We start from the raw sequence: 21,335 nt of genomic DNA on the forward strand, positions 1-21,335 counted from the left end.
CCAATAAAGTATATATATCTCGCTTAAATGGTCCACACACTGTTTGCCATGACGTGGGGCCATCCTATTATCTTTTTATTATCTTCGCCATACTAAAACGGTTTTTTTTAACCAAAAACTATACTTAAAATCATTCATCTTGTAAATGTTTTTGACATTCATAAGCATGCCCTAAGACGCATCTAAACTGAATAAACGTATTTTGATTTGATTGATTGATTGATTGATCATCCGCTTATATTCTTTTTTACTCGAGTAATTAAACAAGTTGGACTCCTTAAAACACAATAAAATTCTGGTCTGAATTTATAACGCATAAATACCGCAAATCTTTTTATGTTCATTTTGCGCTAACAAAACCTTCTATAAATTTTAATGACTTCAAAAACACTGAAGATTTTTCGTTTGACATGATAATTATAAAGACGGAGGCATTCACTGTAACAATAAGGTACCATTAAATATACCGTATAATTAAAAAAATCCGTACTAATCGTATCTTCAAAGGTATTAAATGTACAAAGATTACAGAAACAATGAGAAATATTAATGATTTTCATCAAACAAGATTCTCATTAGAAAGATTAAGAACATCGTCTATTGGTATGTCTTTTGTTAGGAACTCCAATTATATCCTTTGTGACCGAAAAGAAATTAAATATTACACGTCCCATAGTAGACCAGTGCCGATAATTTTTGAAACAAAAAAAAATTACAGTAGGATGAAACCCATTAGAAAAGCAGGGGAATATGATCAAAATGAAAGGAAAAATAAATTACGGTCGATCTGAGGTCGGGAAGGGGCAGGGGGGGGAGGTTTAAGGGTAAAAAACGGTTTATCTCGATTTCCGGCAAAACTAAAAGTCCTATCGAAGAAAGTTAAATGGCAAAGTTGTAGGTAATAAAAAGATCTAAAACTTTTGTATTCACACATTATTCACACAACCTCAAAATTGGTGTGAAAAATTCAAAAAACCAAGTTTTTGGTTTTTTATTTTTATCTTTTACAAAAATTTATTTTTTTAAACGAAATTTGGTGAAAACTTACCTTATTATGTCCCTAATATACTGTAATTTATTTGATTAAAAATATTTATTTTTTCACCTTATTTTGAATTAAAATCGAAAAAACACCCTAATTTTCAATCGAAAATTCTGACGTCAAAATTTCAGCTTTTTTCAAAAAGTTGGTGTGCTTTCAGTTCGTTGAAATCTCTACTTTCCTATGGTAAAAAAATATATATATATTACCATAGTAAATCTTCTCAGAAAATGCAAAACATCGTATGCAGTAACGCCCAGACCCGTCATACCCTTCCCTACTTCTCTATGAAATACGAAAATTTTAGCCCATCTAAAGGCAAAAAACTTTTTTTAGGTCACTCAGGTATATATAAGTTATCTTAAAATAGTAATAAATAGGCATCTAATTATAATTTAAAGAAGATTCATAGAGAAGTAGGGAAGGGGATGACGGGTCTGGGCGTTACTGCGTACGATTTTTTGCATTTTCTGAGAAGATTTACTATGGTAATATATATATTTTTTTTTACCATAGGAAAGTAGAGATTTCAACGAACTTAAATCACACCAACTTTTTGAAAAAAGCTGAAATTTTGACGTCAGAATTTTCGATTGAAAATTAGGGTGTTTTTTCGATATTAATTCAAAATAAGGTGAAAAAATAAATATTTTTAATTAAATAAATTACAGTATATTTGGGACATAATAAGGTAAGTTTTCACCAAATTTCGTTTAAAAAAAAAAAATTTTGTAAAAGATAAAAATTAAAAACCAAAAACTTGGTTTTTTGAATTTTTCACACCAATTTTGAGGTTATGTGAAAAATGTGTGAATACAAAAGTTTTAGATCTTTTTATTACCTACAACTTTGCCATTTAACTTTCTTCGATAGGACTTTTAGTTTTGCCGGAAATCGAGATAAACCGTTTTTTACCCTTAAACCTCCCCCCCTACCCCTTCCCGACCTCAGATCGACCGTAATTTATTTTTCCTTTCATTTTGATCATATTCCCCTGCTTTTCTAATGGGTTTCATCCTACTGTAATTTTTTTCACTTTTTATTTATTTTGAAGGCTATCTGCACTGGTCTATAGAGGAAATAGGATTTAATTAATGTGTATTGTCAAAAAATTGTGAGATTTAATTATTTACATTTTAATTTAGAGTCAGCTGTCAATCAGAGACCATACGAGGCCCACTGAGACTCGGTGTTGCTGGTGTCAAATTGAAGATGAGTTGGGCTTATTTATGGTTGTATTTTTGTAATTTTTTTGTGTAAGCACCATTTTTCAAATAAATACTTTTCTTCATTGTTTTCTTACTTACCTGTTGTACAGTCATTAGTTCCTCGATCATACATTATATATGTGTAATTAATTTTTGTGGATTATCCTTGTTTGTAAAAATGTTAAGTAGATATAAATTTAGAAACTCACTACTTTACAAAATAAAAAATGTGTTTAAAACCAAAAATTTAAAATAAACTTACAGACTACGGAAAGGGATTATGTTAAATTACGCTTGATACACGGGGAAACAAACCAATTAATTTTTTTTTTGCATAAAACGCGAAGCAAATATAATCTAACAACAATCTAACTTTTTTACAAGCCAAACAACAATAAATCGCCGTAAAATTTTCAAACTTATAACTTATGCAATCCGATTTTTAATAATATTTTTTTTTCTTTGATTAAAATTTAATAACCCCAATACTATCGTACTGGAGTTAGCTCTAGGTGAAGGTAAAAAAGGGCAGATTAAGGTGTAACTCCAATGAATTCTCTAATGGCAGCATCACATGGCAGCTACGACTAATTTAAAATTTTACTTCTAAGGTATTGTGTTTTATATTAAAAACTTTTACTAGTTTTTGATTATTTGAATTTGGAAACTCAGTTTAAGGCATAAGATTTTCCAGCATTCTTGAACCAACCATTTTTGTCTCGGCAACTTCGTGTTCGTATTATTGAATTTTAACAGTATTAGCTAAAGAGATTATGAAACGCGTGTGTTTCGCGTGCGTTTCAGCATTCTCGTAGTTTTGTATATTTATTTATTCTTGCGGTTTTGAAGGTTGTCGATCATCATTATTTTAATTTTGGGTGCCACACTCCTGAATAAATATTGTGCTTTGACCAAACTTTGTTTTTTGATTTAGTTATATTGTATAGCAACTCAATTCTTTTTTTTTTAATTTTATATATGTAAATGTGTGCTGTTTTTAATAAAATTAAATATGTTATTTATGTGGCTACCATATTTAATTTGAAAAGTCTTCTCACTTTTGTTTACACAAATATGACACGTTTAATAAATAAAACAACTGTCAGTTTTATTATCCACAGATAAGACAGTTTACAAATTATCGATAGATACCTATTACACGTACATATACTTATTTTGATATCTTGATATTTGTATAACTCAATAGGTACTTGGCGATTAAAAAGAGTGGTGGGAAGTATTTTGCCAGTTCTTCTTACGCGCTCTACGCCCTTGACTTGCGAACTGGTAGTAAATGTAAATTTACAATTAATTTAACTTCTTTTGGAAGTTCATAAGTGTACTTGTTTACCTATATGAATAAAGATATTTTGAGTTTGAGTATGAGTTTGATTTGTTTGAATCGTAACAAGGCTTTATAAAAATATTTAAAATTACAAATAGTTTTCCACCAATAATAGCGTACATACTTCGTCTGCAACTAACTCGTCTAAATAAATTATTTAAGCTAGTTTTAAAATAATAAACAACATTTGAATAGCGCTTTGCGTATTTGACTATTACAAAGACTATTTAAGGATAAAAATAGCCGACAGTAAAAGCTTTTCATCGGTTTTACACAGATATTACTTCAGTAAACAAAGCTTTTGAAATCCTCTGAAGTCTCGCGGAATTACAGTTGTATGTAAATAAAATGATGAAGTGAAGTTTTGAAAAGGAATATTACAAGTTTTACTTTCCTAATATAAAAATGTATTTTAAATATCTGTTAATGAAGTTAAACAGCTATATACGGTTTTGTGGTTTGCCTGTTCATCTGTATGATCATGTCTCGGTATACGATTTAAAAAAAAATTATGACTTTCTTATTTATTAAACACTATGTTGCACTAGAACTACAACACTAAAACCATGAGAAAACTTAAATAGTAACTTAAAAAATCGTCTTACCGATTTCCAGCGATCTTTTCGGGCAATCAGTTTAGTACGTGAAAAGTTCATCCCGATGTTTCTAATCAGAGTACTCAACTTGTCATTCAATAAAAATGATTGTAAAGGAACGTAGCTTAAGTTACTTAAAGAACTCTAAGGTAAAACGATCCTAGACTATTCAATATTTGCATTTGAAATAAGCGGAGAATAGAGTTCTTCGATTAAATGGGTCTCCTTATTGAAGCGTTATTAACACCGTAGCACACGGGTGTAGTACAAACACCTCGAAATAGCAAGTGCTGCTTAGAACGGCATTGAGCTTTATACCAGCGTAACTATAGCATTTTACTTTATCGTTTATTCGAAATACCTACATTTTCTCGTCATAAATATAGAGTAACCATAGATAAACTATGAACGAATATTTAATAGTAAGATTGGAAAAACAAAATCGAAACGATTGTGCCTATTGTTCTATTATGATTGGTCAACGGAATCTCTATTCCAATACTCGGTTAGGTACACGCACTGCGCACTATATCTTCCTTATATCGTATTGAGTTTGATATTTCTTATTTTAGATATTACAATTCCAGTACAATTAAAGGTGATATTTTGTCTTGCGTTTTTTGTTTTACCTTATCACTCGGACTTCTTTTAATTTACTAGCGCATTTGCAGTTAATTAACTGTCATTATAACTATACTGACTCAGTGCCACGGCATAACCTGTCATAATAAAGAAAAAGTAGCCCACTTTTGGCTCAAACAACATCTTAATAAGTCATATACGTATAAAATATAATCGTAAATAAATACGTAGTTTTATAATCGAGTTAAATAATAAGAAAGTATAAACTTGCTGACGGTCTTAGTAATATATATATTATAGTAATGGCCACACACACAAATTTATTACACATTTAGTTCTGTACTACGTATTTATATTTTCGATTGAAATATCTCCAATACATCCTATACCCATTCGACTGAAAATTTACAATGAGCCATTGTTAGGTTTGATACGGTGTAACAGTAGGAATCTCAATAGTTCTTGCAATAAAAGAATTTCTTGTTTTTCTAAAGCACTTTGTCGGATTCAGTGCTGAAGTTATAAGAAAGCGCATTCTCTTCTTGCTTTTTAAACCGTGTTGTTAGTGGTAAAGTCGCTACTTTATTTTATATTATATTTATCTGTATAATATGGTTAATGGTTTATGGGTAATATGTATAATATAGGTTCGAAACGTACACAGCTAGTGACAGCTGCACATATAAAGATTATATTAACAACGGAAAACTCACTCTGTGATAAATTCTATATTTGTTAATAATAATTATAAATCATTTATTTGCAAAAAAAGTGGTACATTTTAATCGATTAATTATAAAAATCCGCACAATAGCCATATAAAAATAATTCTTAATGTCATATAATAGGAAATTAACATAATGTCATAATAATAAGTTAAGTTATTTATAATTGTTGTCAAACTTATGGTCTTAATACTGGCCCATGCTATAAAGACACCTTGGCTTTAAACATTTAATAACCTTCCCCTTGAAAGGCATTACACGGCAGTGATCTATAACTTTTAGGAAAGTGATTATATAGTTTGATAGCCATCCCTCGGTATATACAGGCAAGTTTATTGTTTTGAACAATTTTGAATACTTTTGAAGTAAATCTTCTTTAGACGCATGAGGGTAAATTTTTACGAAAACGTCACGAAGATGTGCAGCGTTTTTGTCGAAGAAAAGGGAGAGAGTGTTTGAGGCCGATTGAGACAGGGTAAGAAGGGCGCATTACCTTATAGAAATTCTATTTTTATAATTAAAATTTCGTAAAAAGAATTTATGAAATACTTGTATTTTATATTTTATGCAAAATAATTTATTGAAATTTAAAATGACGAATTGTAAATTAAAATGCCACGTGTTTTTACTATCGAAAATAAATTTAAAAAATTAAAAAATGTCCTTTTTACCTCCCTCTAAGTCTCGGAAATCTAAAGTTTTAGAATGTATAAATATGAACATGAGTTAAAAATTAGTTTGCCAAAGAAGTTTCACTTCTGACATGTGTGCCTACTTTTTACGCACGCAGTTTTTTTACAGTCATAACTTCTGTAAGGCTATATAAAAATGTTACTGTCAAAATACCGATTTCGTAAAAACATGGCTTACAACAGGTCCAACTCCCATAATAGCCCCAATACATTTTTTCTGAGTAATAAAAACCTTATTCACATCTACCGAATTTCTCCACAAAAGGATAACATAGCGCAGAACCGAGGAAACAACTTGCTTAGAGGCCTCTTTGCGAGTTCGACTCAAAGCAAATACAAATCTATTAAGGCGCGTACATATCGATAAAATGTGTGGTATCTAAGTAAGATTTTGGTGTTTGTTTGATGTGACACACCCTTATCTCATGCCTTCGCATTCCAACAAACAACACATCACAATAACAAGGTTTCTAAGGAATTCTTGTTACTTCATATTAATCTTGTTTATATCGAGGTTAATTGGGGTCGTCTAATATTACAAAGGGCCTTATTTCCATATAAGCTGGCCTGAGCAGGCTACCTTTTGACTTTTCAAAGGGATCTAAGCTTATTACGCTCCTGCATGTACAATGAGCGGTTACGACATGTAATAGCTTCAGTTTTTATTAACAATTAAGCCTCTAGAACCTATGAAGTATTTCTAGTATAAATATTATTTAAATATATCATCAAATTTGAATTTTAAAACAACTTACCTTGCGTTTTTTTGAAGTAGTGTTTACCAAGTGGCTTTAGCATGCGTACTTTCATCTCTCCATTTTGATCACCGTCGGTGAACCAATGAATTTTTGTCTACCTATGTGTTTTGTCTCATACGGTGATGGAAAACATCGTGAGGAAATTATAGGCAAGCGCCTTTGATCCAAGTAAGTCGACAGCGTGTGTCAGGCACATAGAGCTGATCACCTACTTGCCCGTAATAAAAAACAAATGATCACGAAATAGATACAGAAATCTAAAAGTGGTAGCCCTATTTTATTTTTATATTATTCTTCTTCATGCTTGAAGTTTGTGTCAATAATAGTTACAGTCCGCTTATTTACATTTCTGAAGTGGCCAACTTGGTGTAAATAAGTCAGGTACGAAGTTAGTTTTGCAATGTCAAACTGTAAAGTGAATGCTTTGGTCCAATTCACTCTGTTCCTTTAGGGTGCAGAATTGAATTAGTTTATTAAACAGTTAATTGAACTAATACGTAGGCAACAGTTGACTGTATGAAAATAATTATTATTTCTCTCTTCTGTAAAACTAAAGATAACTATCATAATTAGATTTTATTTTTACTTTTATTTTAAATCAAGTAATTTACATGCCTTAAAAATGTTAATTCAGAAAACATATAGAGAAGAAAATATTTAAGTAAACGCTAATTAGTATTGTCTATGTGTCATAAGATAAGACGGTAATGAGAAACCTTTACGTCAGTACTCTGAATAATTTTAGCAATAAGCGCTTGGAATCCCGAATTTAATGTTAAGTTTTTGTATGTAATGTTGTGTTTTTGCTTACAAAAACGTCAGGATCGGTATAGCTATATCTCCTTGGGCTTTACAGAGTACTGCATTTTTATATCATATAACAATACATACTCGTATATCCTAAACTTAAAGACTATCAAGACTTGCTTGCGCAAGACTGACAAGCTTGCTTAAAAATTTCTCCCTAATGTTGCTCTAACTTCTTTCTCTGTTCTGTGTCATTTGTTTTTGCATGTTTTGCTATGCTATCTTTGTATTATGATGTTACTCTTCAGGCACTAAGGTTAACTCTGTTTCTGTACCTTCAATTGATGTATTAAATGGAAAAAAATCTATACCCTATAGCATATTTCTTAGACTAAAATAATATTTGTTCATCCCTTTATTTTATAATATCAAATACCAAATTACGCCTAAATTATAACAAATAAAATATTATACGTTCAAAAGTTTTAATGAGCAAGGATACGAGAAATCCTAATTTCACGAGCTATTTTAATAAGCGAAGTTTTAATTACGTATATCTTAATAAAGTTAAAGTTGAAATGTTAAATAATATAATGCTGTAAATTTAAAAATCTCTTTTATAGAAACGATTTTAATAAGAAAATAATCTGTGAAATGGTGACAAATTAAAAGCCAAAATTAAAATTTCTCCTTCTCCGCAAACTTCATTACTGAATGTCGTGCTTGTCTTGAAAAGCCTTAAGTCGATGTATCACGACTTGCTGCCTCCACACCACTCCATCCTCAGTTTGTCTCAAAGCATTAGGAATGTTAAGACCCATAATTGACGTGGTAGACCAACGGGTAGGCCTCTGCCCCCGACTTCTCCTACCATTACCTTCACCGGGCAAGATGTGGACCTTTTCTACGAACTTCTCTTACTCCAGCTTCCGTCCTGCTCTTCAGGCGATTGACCACCCCGCGGACGACCACCGACGGACGTAGCCAAGGTCCAAATTTCACCGGAAACGCCCTTGCGCTGGTAAAGCCCATTCCGGCCGAGTTATGCTCGCCAAAACAGCCCGAGCTGTCAAGGACCTTGACCAACTGCGAGATTACATTAACAAAATCAATATAACAGACGTAGAAATATACCTTTACCTATAGAAGCTGAAATCTAATAGGTTGAAACCAATACAATAATTGGTGAGCGCCACATATTTGAATGTATGAAGTTGTAGCCAATGGGTAGGGAGATAAATTTCTGAATGTTTCTTTAATATTTGAAGTACGCCTTCTGTGCTTTCACAGGTCGTAGATATAGGCCTGTAACATGCCGGTTTTCCGCAATATGTTTATTATGGAACATAAGATACAGGTATCACTTATTCCACGGCACTAAATTTGAATTTGTAGGCATCCCTGCTCATCGGCAAAGAAGACAGAGGGTACTCTTTTAAAATAGCAAATAATCAAACAACACTTATTTTAAAACAAATATCGCAAATTAATTAGAAGTAGCCTGTCATCACTAGTCCCAGGCCCTTTTATCAACTAGATGATCGTTAACTTTATAGTAAGCCTTTTTACACAGCTTTTCTTTAATACATTTCTTAAATTTATTAAAAGTTTATATGAATATTTTCCATACGAGCATATTTTTAAGCGCACATATAAAGTGTATTGTTCAAGTTCAAACTCGTCACAGGCCTCAAAATGAGAATCTGAAATGTAAAACAGGATTTGAGGTATTATATTGAAATAACAATGCAATGTTTAAACTATCATGGACGCAATATTTTACCAATGTCGGTTTAACTTGTGTTTGAAACTAAGATAACTTGGCTCTTATACGAAGTATCAAGAGAAAACTTCAGCATCGACGTAGTTGGATTTCAAAACAAAAGTTTGCTGTGTTTTGCTAGACTAAAAGCAGGTGCGAACAACATACAATTTATTGTAGGGTTTTGTTAAGAACGTAAAGATATATTTAGAAAGAGAGTAGGTTTTTTAGGATAAACGTACTGCCATTTATGTAATGTGTATGTATAAGTATGTTTATAAATGGGAACTATAAACAGTAAGATAAATGTTATGAATAGGTCTACCAAGTGTTTGACTAAGTATGAAATACTAATAGAAAATACAACCGCGTCAAATATTTCTAAGAAATGTTTACAAATATCTGACGCAGAGAAACAAGAAAGCAGCGCCTCTGGTGGTCGGGCCTAAATGTTTTTATACAAATGTTTGACCCCATATTATTCCGAGAAATACCTTGTGAAACTCATGAAGTGCACAGTAAACAAGTGCGTACATAATGTACGTAAATGAGCCTCAAAAGTTTACCCTCAAAATGATTCCGTAACAAGAAACGTTATTAAAGAAAATTGAAAATAACTACCTCGGTCATTTTACGATTATTACGAGCAATTTTCCTGTTGTTCACAGAAAAATACAAGGCGGTTTTGGGAAAACTGAACAAAAAGGGCTTCGGAGTATTTTGAATGGATCTATTATTATAGATTAGGTATGATGGTACACAACTTATTATAAAGATGCCGATAAATTTAATCATTATAGGGCTATTAACATAATTTTCATCTTTTATCTGAACTATATTTTATATTTTAGACATTCGTTTGAAAAATTATTATTAAAGACTATTGAAAATTCAACTATGCTCTTTAAACTTATACATTTGGTATAACTTTAAAAAGCGTATATAGGTATGATTTCATATTTTAGTAATTATTTATAACTTCGTTCTTAAGTATAATTCGATTAATTTATAAAATGTGATTAACGGATCAATGGAAATCGTCAATGTGCATGATAGGTTACTTTCAAACAATATAAAGTACGTGCGTTTAAAATGAACTTTGTTATTACAATTTATTCCGGCTGCTAACGATGTATACAACTTCACGATCTCAGCTTCTGGACCAGTCAGTGGTTAGACTGGTCGAAGATCCTCCCTTTAGGTTGGACGAACTGTTGATCCATCCTCCACAATATCTACAATTCATTTATTGAATATAAACGTCACTTAATTTCTTTAAAACTAATATAATAATTGCATTGGTGTGCGCCACATACTTGCATGTATGAAGTTCCGTAGCCAATGAGAAAGCAGATACATTTCTGAATGTTAGTCTTATTTTCTTACGAAATGTCGTGTATACTTGCGAGTACTTACTGTATATAATATTTAATTTCTATTCTTGATCACCTAGTTACAGTAATTTCCTTCATTGTATTGGCGTTGAATAAACATGTCAAAACCATGTCATGTCAATACTTAAGTGGTGTGCCAAAGCTTCATTTATTATTTATGTCTAAATATTGTGGGTTACGTCTTAGTTGGATTTCAACTTGTAATCCCTTAATTTAGTGCGGTCCCTAGGGTTTACTCTAATCTAGGATTTTGCATTATTCATATATGATACAAACTTTAGCGCCATGATTCTAGATAGATGGATTCATAATGTGGCCGATGTCGTATTAACTCGCCAGTATCGTATATTTTATTTGGTTTTTAAATATTAAGAACTAGCTGACCTGGCTAACTTCGTTCCGCCCTACAACCTTATAATATCGTTGTTACTTTAATTTATTTTACGATATCATTAATGTTAAGTATTACATTAATACAACTTTTTGCAAATACAGAAATGTTTTATTGCTTGCCATTGCGAAAGAAGAATGGCAGTTTTACACATTAGGCATCTTCTCTCTAGCGTCAATATGGCGATACTGCATGTTAAGCACTTTCTGATATCCAACATCTTTTGATCAGGATCAAAGCATGGTTATGCATGTCCTCATTCACCTCAAGATCGGAATTTCTTGAACTGACACGAATTCGACGTAAAATGATGCGTAGTTTTGTCAACAGATGGCACCATATGGTTTTTGCATTCGTAAAATTAATTAATTTATTTATTGTTATTCGATAACTTATCCGATATTTTATTGCTTATTCTGCTATTCGGGACGGAAACAAATCCAACTAATCAAAAACCATGGCAATCGGTCCAGCCGTTCTCGAGTTATAAGTGTTGTAACAAACACGACTTTCTTTTATATATATAGATATAAATATATTATTACTTATAACACGCTAGCAGATTACAGTAAACAGTATGTGTATTTATTCATTTGTGTATTGTTTAACTAAGGCTTAAAGATTTTAAAACTATATTTTTTTAATACAGTTCTACTATTTTTTCGGAAGAACAATTAAAGACGGCGTTCATGATCGACGACATAGTTTGACATTGATATGTACACATTTATATTAATATTACAAACGCAATAATATTTAACCGAAGCTGTGCATAATAGTAATTATTAAATATTATGTGTGTGTTACGACATCACAAATAACGACCCTTTTACATACAAATATTTTATGAATTCAAAGCAAAAATCTACCTCTATATCACGTAAAAGTCATAACTTTCTCTAAGTTCGTTATATTGGTGCTAAAATCCTTATATTTGTATAAACGAATCTACGAGTGGAATTCAATTTTGTACGTGGTTTTGCCACTTTTTTACGGTCAGTTACTCATCGGAATGCAATATTGCTGGTAGCTATTGCCATAATTCGTGTTGGAGCAACATTTTTTAAGCTCGCTGACGCGAAAATGTTTATTTTTTATCCGTTAATAGCCTATACGAACCGTACGGACGACCCAAAACGATATTAGAATAGTGAGCACAGATATCATATAGAATATATAATATAGGAAGATAGTAGTTTTTTTAATAAGGTAATTGAATTTTTAGTCTAATAAAAACTGATGTTCATGTTAATACATACAGACAACATTATAAACAAGTTCAGTAAGAAGTTAATGGATTATTATTTTTGAATGCCTAATACCTATACCTAAGAGTAAATTATAATTCTTGTGACTTCTTATAAACAATAAAACATTGGAAGATTTTATTGTATAAATAGCCAAATACTGTACAGTGTTAATTATTTTAAATTAATTATACTATAAAGTAAGCTTTTGCATACATTAAAATGCTTATTAACTCAACAATTTAACTAAAAGCTAATTTAACGACAAAGCATATTTCGTAGTCTCATTACAGTTTCACGTTTTAACTGAGATATCTTATACGTTTTATCTCCTACTTAGTCACGTAACGTAGCTATTAACCAAAATAAGGTTTTTAAACTGTCACTCGTGAGATTAGATTAATATTTTAGTAGCTCGTTAGAACGTTTACTTACAGGAAATAATTTCAGGCAGGAAATTAGAAAATTTACCGCACTGCAAAGCTTTATTTGGCTTATGCAAATGTGACTACTACAGGGGCCTATTCTGTGTCCCGTTATGTTATTACAATATGCTAATCCTGTACATATTTTGAAATAAGCATGTGTCCCCAAAGAGCCACGTGCACATCTACTACGCGACCTTATGAAAATTAGGTAACATATATTAGAGCGGTGTTGGCCTAGTGGCTTCAGCGTGCGACTCTCATACCTGAGGTCGTAGGTTCGATCCCCGGCTATACACCAATGGACTTTCTTTCTATTTGCGCATTTAACATTTGCACGAACGGTGAAGGAAAACATCGTGAGGACGCCGAAATGTCTGAGACCCAAAAAGTCGACGGCGTGTATCAGGCACTCGAGGCTGATCACCTACTTGCCTATTAGATTTAAAAATGATCATGAAACAGATTCAGAAATCTGAGGCCAAGACCTAAAGAGGTTGTAGCGCCACTGTTTTTTTTATATTAGGACCTTTATATGCTATGTTTAAATATATATTTACTTATACTTACCATTCAATTAAATTCTAAATTCTACTGATCTCTGTTTACAAAACTCTGATCTTTTATCTGATCAAAAATTCCTAAGACGCCTTATGATAACGCCTTATTTCGGTTAAACTCTTTTTGGTGTGATATCCTTGATATTTATTAAAATACGTGTTCAAGCTGTACACTTCGATTTCTTTTCTCTTCTGTTAATATAACAGCAGGATAGTCTAGGAACAGTTTTTTTTTATTATTATTAAAAAAACATTCATTATTATACTAGTTATAAGATTTTAATGTGATAGAACTAAGGGAAACCAAATAAATTTTTAAAATCATTATTTAGGCTCAAATGTAACAAATCAGACATTAGCAAGCGCAAAAATAAAAGGAAATGAAATTATTATTCAACTCATGCGCAGACACACTGTTGTAGATAGTTATCATTCAGGTTAATATGACTTTCCATATACGTAATGTAATGGGTAGTTAGTATTTTAAGACAGCATTATAACGTGGAAACGTTTGTACCTAGATATGATCACATTAAATTTTATTATCCTTTAATGCGTCATGACTCCTTGTTGCTAATAATTATTTTAATCTCTTACGTGGTGCCAGGGTTAGATATCATGTGAGGTCCTGGCTAAACAAAATATAAATTACTGACGATATCGTTTCATAATTTTATAATTAATCTTATTTCATTTAATAATTAGACAATTAACTTTACTTTCAATTCTACCCGATATTTTTTTTATCTATATGAAATAATCACAATTATTAAAACTTCATTTTACAACGAAATTTTACTTTTGTTGAGCAGTAGTAATAAGGTCTAAAACTCAAGTATTGATTCTAATAAACACAGTCTCAAGTTATTCATTTTATTAAATTCCAACAAAATATCGGTTTGAAATTCTTACTTATGTTAAAATACATTTCTTAACCACAGTTTCCTTTCTTTTCAGGTCGGAAATTTTCTTCCCGATCACCGGCGCTAATGAAGCAATCTGCAAGCGGAATATTGAACTAGCAGCCACTCGAACCGACGTTTAAGTGCAATAAAATAACACTCCCAAGCGACAAAACCAAACAAAACTAACCCCTATATCGAACGCAAAAGGAACATAGTCCTCATAAACGAATACACAATCCAATGGCTCTGTGCGGAATTGGAAAGACAATCCAAGCGATATGTCAATTAAAATACAATCGGGACTGTAATCAATTTCGTGAGCCCAAGACGCGACTCCTTCGCGAGGTTAAACATCAGACCTGATTTAATTATTTTGAAAGAATAGAGTTAGTCAAACGGAGAAACCTGATGTATGGTACCAAAAGAAAAAAAGTAATCGACCCAGTCAGGGACTCGTATGGCGTCTCAAAATAACTCGCACTATTCACGACCTAGCTTGGTTACTTTATCTTCGTATCTTCTCATACTTGTATCTTTAGTATTGCAAGCAGACTCGGCGTTCGCCTCATTCGATTTCAATTCAACTTTCTCAGGAGTCAATATTACCAATCCCAACTCGACGCTCAATTGGACTTTTTACGATAACAACGCGACGGTTGTGAAGCATCTCCATATAAAGCATTCGAAATATTCTACCCTCGTAACTGTGCTATTGGCAGCGATTTTTATGATAGTCATATTCGGAACAATAGTTGGAAATATTTTGGTTTGTGTCGCAGTTTGTTTAGTGAGAAAACTGAGACGACCTAGTAATTATTTAATCGTTTCGCTGGCAGTAAGCGATCTGTGTGTTGCGATTATGGTAATGCCAGTTGCAATGGTGTACGATCTAATGGGGTCATGGCCTTTCGGACCTGTCATATGTGACTTCTGGGTATCGAGTGACGTTTTATCGTGTGCAGCGAGCATATTGAACTTATGTATGATATCCGTGGATCGATATTATGCAATAACGAAGCCTTTAGAATATGGAGTTAAACGGACGCCGAGGAGAATGCTTTTCTGCGTGTTTATTGTTTGGATGAGTGCTGCGTTTATTTCCCTCCCACCAGTATTAATATTAGGTAACGAGAAATCAGACACGTCATGCTCAGTATCACAGAATCAGGGTTATCAAATTTATGCAACCTTTGGTTCGTTTTATTTACCCTTAACGGTTATGGTTGTGGTATACTACAAGATTTTTAGTGCTGCGAGGAAGATTGTGAAAGATGAAAGAAGAGCACAATCGCATTTAGAATCGCACTGCTATTTGGAGATAAATGTAAAAAATGGAGGTGCAGCCGAAGCTAAGCTTTTGGAAAATCAGCCTCAGAACCCTACAAGGGGATCCACCGCGAGTACGAATACTACTGTAAGTAACTAACTTCAAACCCTATAATAATCATGCAATAGTTGATGTTTACCGTTTACATTGGTACTTTTTCTGGGTTCATTCCCATAGAAAAATAAAAGTCTAGAATGATCTTACCCCAACGAAAATTATGAAACTAGCGTTTAATCGCTCGCAAAAAAGTAACAATAGAAATAACCTAATAGAAACAAATTTATTATTATTATTATATACTTAACACACTGGCAGCTTATTGGAATGATATATTTTGTTAGTTTTAGTAGATTTTGAACCTTGTAAAAAAAGTAATTGTCCCTACAAACTTCACTAAAAACGTTGCGTTATCCCCAACAAAATAAATAGGTATACACACTATTACGTACATTGAGATTTTATGTATTGTTTAAGTCCTCCAAACGCCGACTAAACTTACGACATGATCATAAATGCTAAATTAGTAAATTTCTCTTTATATTTTTTTATACTAGCGTTTACGCTATATATTACTATAAAAACAGATATAACTAAATACTTTAGTTCAACAGATAATTATTCATAATGTTCTTAAATAAATGGGTTAGGTTATTGTATTAGTAACATATTATGATACAATATAATTTCCTCATTAGTAAATCTTTTTGAGTCCATAAGAATTTATATATAAGCCCTCTAAAATAATAATTACATTATAACATCAAGGAGATACCTTTGCTTTATCAAATATTCTCGTTAAGTATGGTTATTAAATATCCTTTATGAGCCCGTAAAGTTGAACCATTAAAGTCGCTTACATCGGGTTCAAAAAGTTCTGTGTAATTTTCAAATTATACGGCTTTTCTTCGTGAATAGTGGAGTTAATTTTATAACCTCGTATTACCCCCAACATCTGTAATAAGTTAATGTAAAATAATAGATTAACTTAACTATTATTTACGTACTAATAAATACATTTTATTTTCAGTGCAGCGTCGATAAAGCAGAAAATTCTATAGGAAGATGTTTTTCCGGGCGGAAATCGAACGAATCACAATGCCCTATGTTACAACCACCAAAGACCCCAACCAAACCGATACACACGATCAATCGACCGGCCTGCCAAAATTTAAACCCAGATAGTAATCTAAAAGAACGGCGAAGACCATCTTCAGATAATCAAAAGCAAACTAGTAGAATTCGCTCGTCATTATCTACTTTCGCACAAAAAAGTCACATTGCCAAGGACTTACTACATCCAGTAAACTCTCCACATCAGAAAAAGCTCAGATTTCATCTTGCTAAGGAGCGGAAAGCATCAACTACTCTCGGCATAATAATGTCAGCGTTCATTGTGTGTTGGCTGCCTTTCTTTGTGCTGGCCCTAATTAGGCCGTTTGTCAACGAAGATACAATTCCTGACGCCGTCAGCGCTCTCTTTTTATGGCTGGGGTACTTAAATAGCCTTCTGAACCCAATAATTTACGCGACTCTGAACAGGGATTTTAGGAAGCCGTTCCAAGAAATTCTCTTTTTCCGATGCTCAAATTTAAATCATATGATGCGTGAGGAATTCTACCACAGTCAATATGGGGGGCCAGAACCGCATTATTGTGTGAATAACTCGAAGAATCAGAACTATGATGAGGGTGTAGAGATTGTATCTGCCGTCGACCGGGAAGAAACGAGGGCGACTGAGAGCTTTCTATGATTGTCAATACCCAAGGTCGAGGACCTAGATTCTGTGATCTAATTAAGACTTTGCAAGGTGTCGTGCCGTTAGTATTAAACATGTACCAATCAAACTAGTCGTCATAGTCGGTTTAATATTTCTTTGTATTTTTTACTAAATGGCTCAAACTTTAATACCCTAATAATTGAAAAACTTTGAAAATATATTTCTAACTTTTTGTGGATTCTCTTTAACCTTGAACAATCAGGAACAAATTTTGACTTAAATTTTAGGCAATTCAAAGGGCCAAGGATGAGTTAAAAAATTATCAAACAGTGAAAAGGCGGCTTTGTTCTTTTAGAGTAGAAATTTGGGCGAAATGATTGATAGCAAACGGCGCACTGTAAATATTTGAACTGACACCCGATTGTTTGACACGCCCATATAGCATACACATTCGCTGAGGGTAGTTTTAGTCACGTGTTTTTTGAGCTAAGTTTAGTTAACCCTACATCTTTCAACGTGTAAATATTTGACGTAACCTATATTTTCGTGCTGAACATTCAGGTAGCAAGTTGTTAACGAATGCTACTTTAGTAGAAGTTTTTTACAAATGATTGCCATCTCCATTTCCGTTACTAAGTATGTCCATGAAACATAAAGGGGATTTATCTGCTAGAAGTATATATACAGGTGTCTTCAAAGCAAATCTACGAGCTATTAAGTCTACAAGTCTGTGGGCTTTTTGAAACAAATACTGCATTGTGTTCAAAGCCTTTGAAATCTTACCTATTCCAGGTATACGCCAGCATCGTTTTAGCTCAAGATTTGTAGGCATTTTATCGTGAGACAAATATCTCTTTCTAGTAATAATACACCAATGTATAATTACATTTAGTGCTTTATAGTGTTAAAGTGAAAAAATATTACCCGTACACAAATAATAGAGCAGTGCTGGTTTAGTGGCATCAGCGTGCGAATCACATCCCTGAGGTCCTAGGTTCGATATGCAGCTGTGCACCAATGGACTTTGTCTATGTGCGCACTTAACACTCGCGTAAAGGAAAACATCGTGAAAGGAAACCTTGCATGCCTTAGTCAAAAAAGTCACCAGTGTCTGTCAGGCACAGAAGGGAACCCACCTACTTGCCTATTATAATATTAGAAAATCTGAAGCTTAGACCTAAAACTGGAACCACTAAAAACAAACGAAATAGAAATAAACTTAAAAGACAAAACGACCAATTTATGTATTTTTTAAATAATATAGAAATATTGGTAACTTTTTATCTCATCCAAAAGTCCACCTTTGCTTAGGTTATACAGAAATATACCCTCTTCATGAAAAAAACAGTCTAATTACACGGTTTTAACAAAAGCACTTTCAATCTCTTTATAATGTAGTGTGAATGCAATGTGAGGGAAAACAAGATAAAACAAAAGAGTATTTTAGATGAAACATTGCAAGCACACAGAGTTTTTATGAATACGGTCGTCAAGTCTCTACGTAAGAAGTGTGAAGCTAAGTACACAAATTCATTGTGAAAATAATTTCATTTAATTAATATTCATCCTTTGGAATTACCTAAAAGTGTAAATGCCCCATCCCAACCGACCATTTTGATACAATGTATAGCCTATTTAATTATAAGTTTTTTAAACCAAGGAATTAAATAACCAGCTTGACCAAAGAGTCTAGCTATAGAAGTGTAACTTGAATTTATTGTACCAAGCATGAGACTTTATTGCTAACGTATCGTTTGCTATTGTAGAAGATTATATCTATTTAATATTTAATTAACAAAATCGTGTACATTGAAATTAACTAATTAATTTGTGGATATATGGATGTTTCACGAAAAACAATGCACTAGTAAAAATAGTTTAAACAAACAATGATGACCTAGGTGTACGCACACGAACGCACCCTTTTGATATATTTGTTTATCACGCACAGAATATTGCGTATTAATTTTTAATTAAACACGTGTCACACTCGCGTAAATGACATAAAAACAAGCGTGTATGAAGATCAGTTTGTTAATTCGATATTTAAATGTATAAAGCATCATTAAAGTAAAATAAAAGTAATATAAGTTGTCGCAAAATTAACGATATGAGAAATAAATAATTGCAATTTTAACTGATATTATGATAACGATATGGCGTAATAATTCTCATGCTTCGAACATGTATGAATTTATCTTAAGTGATGTGACTGTGTAGCATAAAGTTAGATACATGTGATAGTAGTAATAGTAGTTATTGTTTGTCAATAATTTTCTTAACTTATATTTCAAATTTCATAGTTGATATCTATTCACCGTGTTCTTCTTGCCTATGTTTCTTCACGTAATTTACCTTTGAAGTAGAAAAACAATGTACAAATTTTAATGAATACAATTGGTACTGCCATATATTGTATACCAGTTTAATATAATTTCTTGTATGAAAGTTTATTGTAGTTAAAATTGTACAGAAATATTTAATATCCTACGTATTTGCATAAAACTATTTTTATTTCCATATATATTGTACCGTTACATTTTTTCTTGTTGAATGTGTAAACCTTAAACATTTCATTTATAACAATTAAATTGTATAAACTAAAAATGTAAATAGTGTTACATGTAAGTAGATTAATTATATTATAAGTACATAATATATATTATTAATATACCAGAAACCGTGGGGAAACTACGCTTGAAAAGTTATTTGACAGTTCGATTTGATGTAACTATAATGAAAATATATCTAAATTGGTGTGGTTTCTTTCCGTAGAAATATATGATAAAAATATATATAATTCTTTCAGTATTTCTGTAGTTTAGATGTGTTGCCGTGTAAAAACTTTTGTAAACGGCCTCGTATAAAATACTATTATACTATTAACTCTTTTATTTTAATTTTGAAGATAAAATTTAATTTGGATTAAATTAACCGTTCAAAAGTTCTATGCGCTACAATTCCTCTAAATTATTTACAAACAAAATTTGGATTAAATCTAATTATATACTAACTTAAATGTTTATTCTGTGATGACATTTAGGGAAAATTTGTATAATATTCTTAAATATTCGCTAAAAAACACATGTACACGTAGTATCACTTCCTAGATAGGTTTAATGAAATCATAATATATAGATTCGAAAGTAATGCAACTTAGATTTTGAATCTTTGGAAAAATCCACAGACCCAAAATGTTAATTTACACTTATTTAAGACTAAGATTCTGTATAAATGATCAAAGTGCAACATGAAATTGCTTAAGATTTTGTGTATATAAAATTGTAGGTTCCTTATTTATAAGAACGATTTTTATCAGATAAATCCATTGATCGGATAAACTAATATTTTGGACTTCAATTTGTTTATGTATGTTACTATGATTTTAAATAACTGTGATTCAGTATTAACTTTTAAGCAGTGACTTTTATATTTCGTACTAGACAAGTATAGAGATTTAAATAGTAAAACCTTACGTACGACGCTCTATAACCTTAAATCTCTAAACTCAAATTGCTGTAGTTTGGCGGCAATATTATTTATTTATTATTTTGTATGTGAAACGATTCTAAAGTGTTGTAAATAAAAATCTAGCTATCATTAGTGTTTTGTTTTTTACTGTTCCCAATCCTGAACTTTGTTGATAGCGTGTATATATTTTTACATCTCCACAACTCATTATTACTTCACAATAAGGAGTTCCTCTTTTATAAGCGCACTTATCAATATCATATAGACGTATACTAAAATTATATAGTGGAAAGATTTGTATTTTATTACATATTATGATATAGCATAGGGTATATTTGTATCTTACATCTTTAAAAAAAATAAGACTACGAAGCCGGGACAGGTAGTTAATAGGCTATTTGACAGTGTGAAAAATAAAATGTTATTAAGTGTAAGTATTAT

At 31.9% G+C, this 21,335-nt stretch overlaps 1 protein-coding gene across 1 annotated transcript in view; it reads left to right on the forward strand.

Annotated features, from left to right (window-relative positions):
• The window catches only part of LOC125054404 (5-hydroxytryptamine receptor 1-like), a 92,247-nt gene extending 71,221 nt beyond the window's left edge, over positions 1-21,026 (forward strand). Inside the window, exons 2-3 of the mRNA XM_047656275.1 lie at positions 14,432-15,793; positions 16,734-21,026. Of these exons, the coding sequence (XP_047512231.1) occupies positions 14,837-15,793; positions 16,734-17,456 (1,680 nt within the window). The 5' untranslated portion in view covers positions 14,432-14,836 and the 3' untranslated portion in view covers positions 17,457-21,026. The remainder of the gene's footprint in view (positions 1-14,431; positions 15,794-16,733) is intronic.
• Positions 21,027-21,335: the final 309 nt, after the last annotated feature.

The sequence above is a fragment of the Pieris napi genome, chromosome 12 (genome assembly GCF_905475465.1).
Source record: "Pieris napi chromosome 12, ilPieNapi1.2, whole genome shotgun sequence".
Taxonomy (NCBI): Eukaryota; Metazoa; Arthropoda; class Insecta; order Lepidoptera; family Pieridae; genus Pieris; species Pieris napi.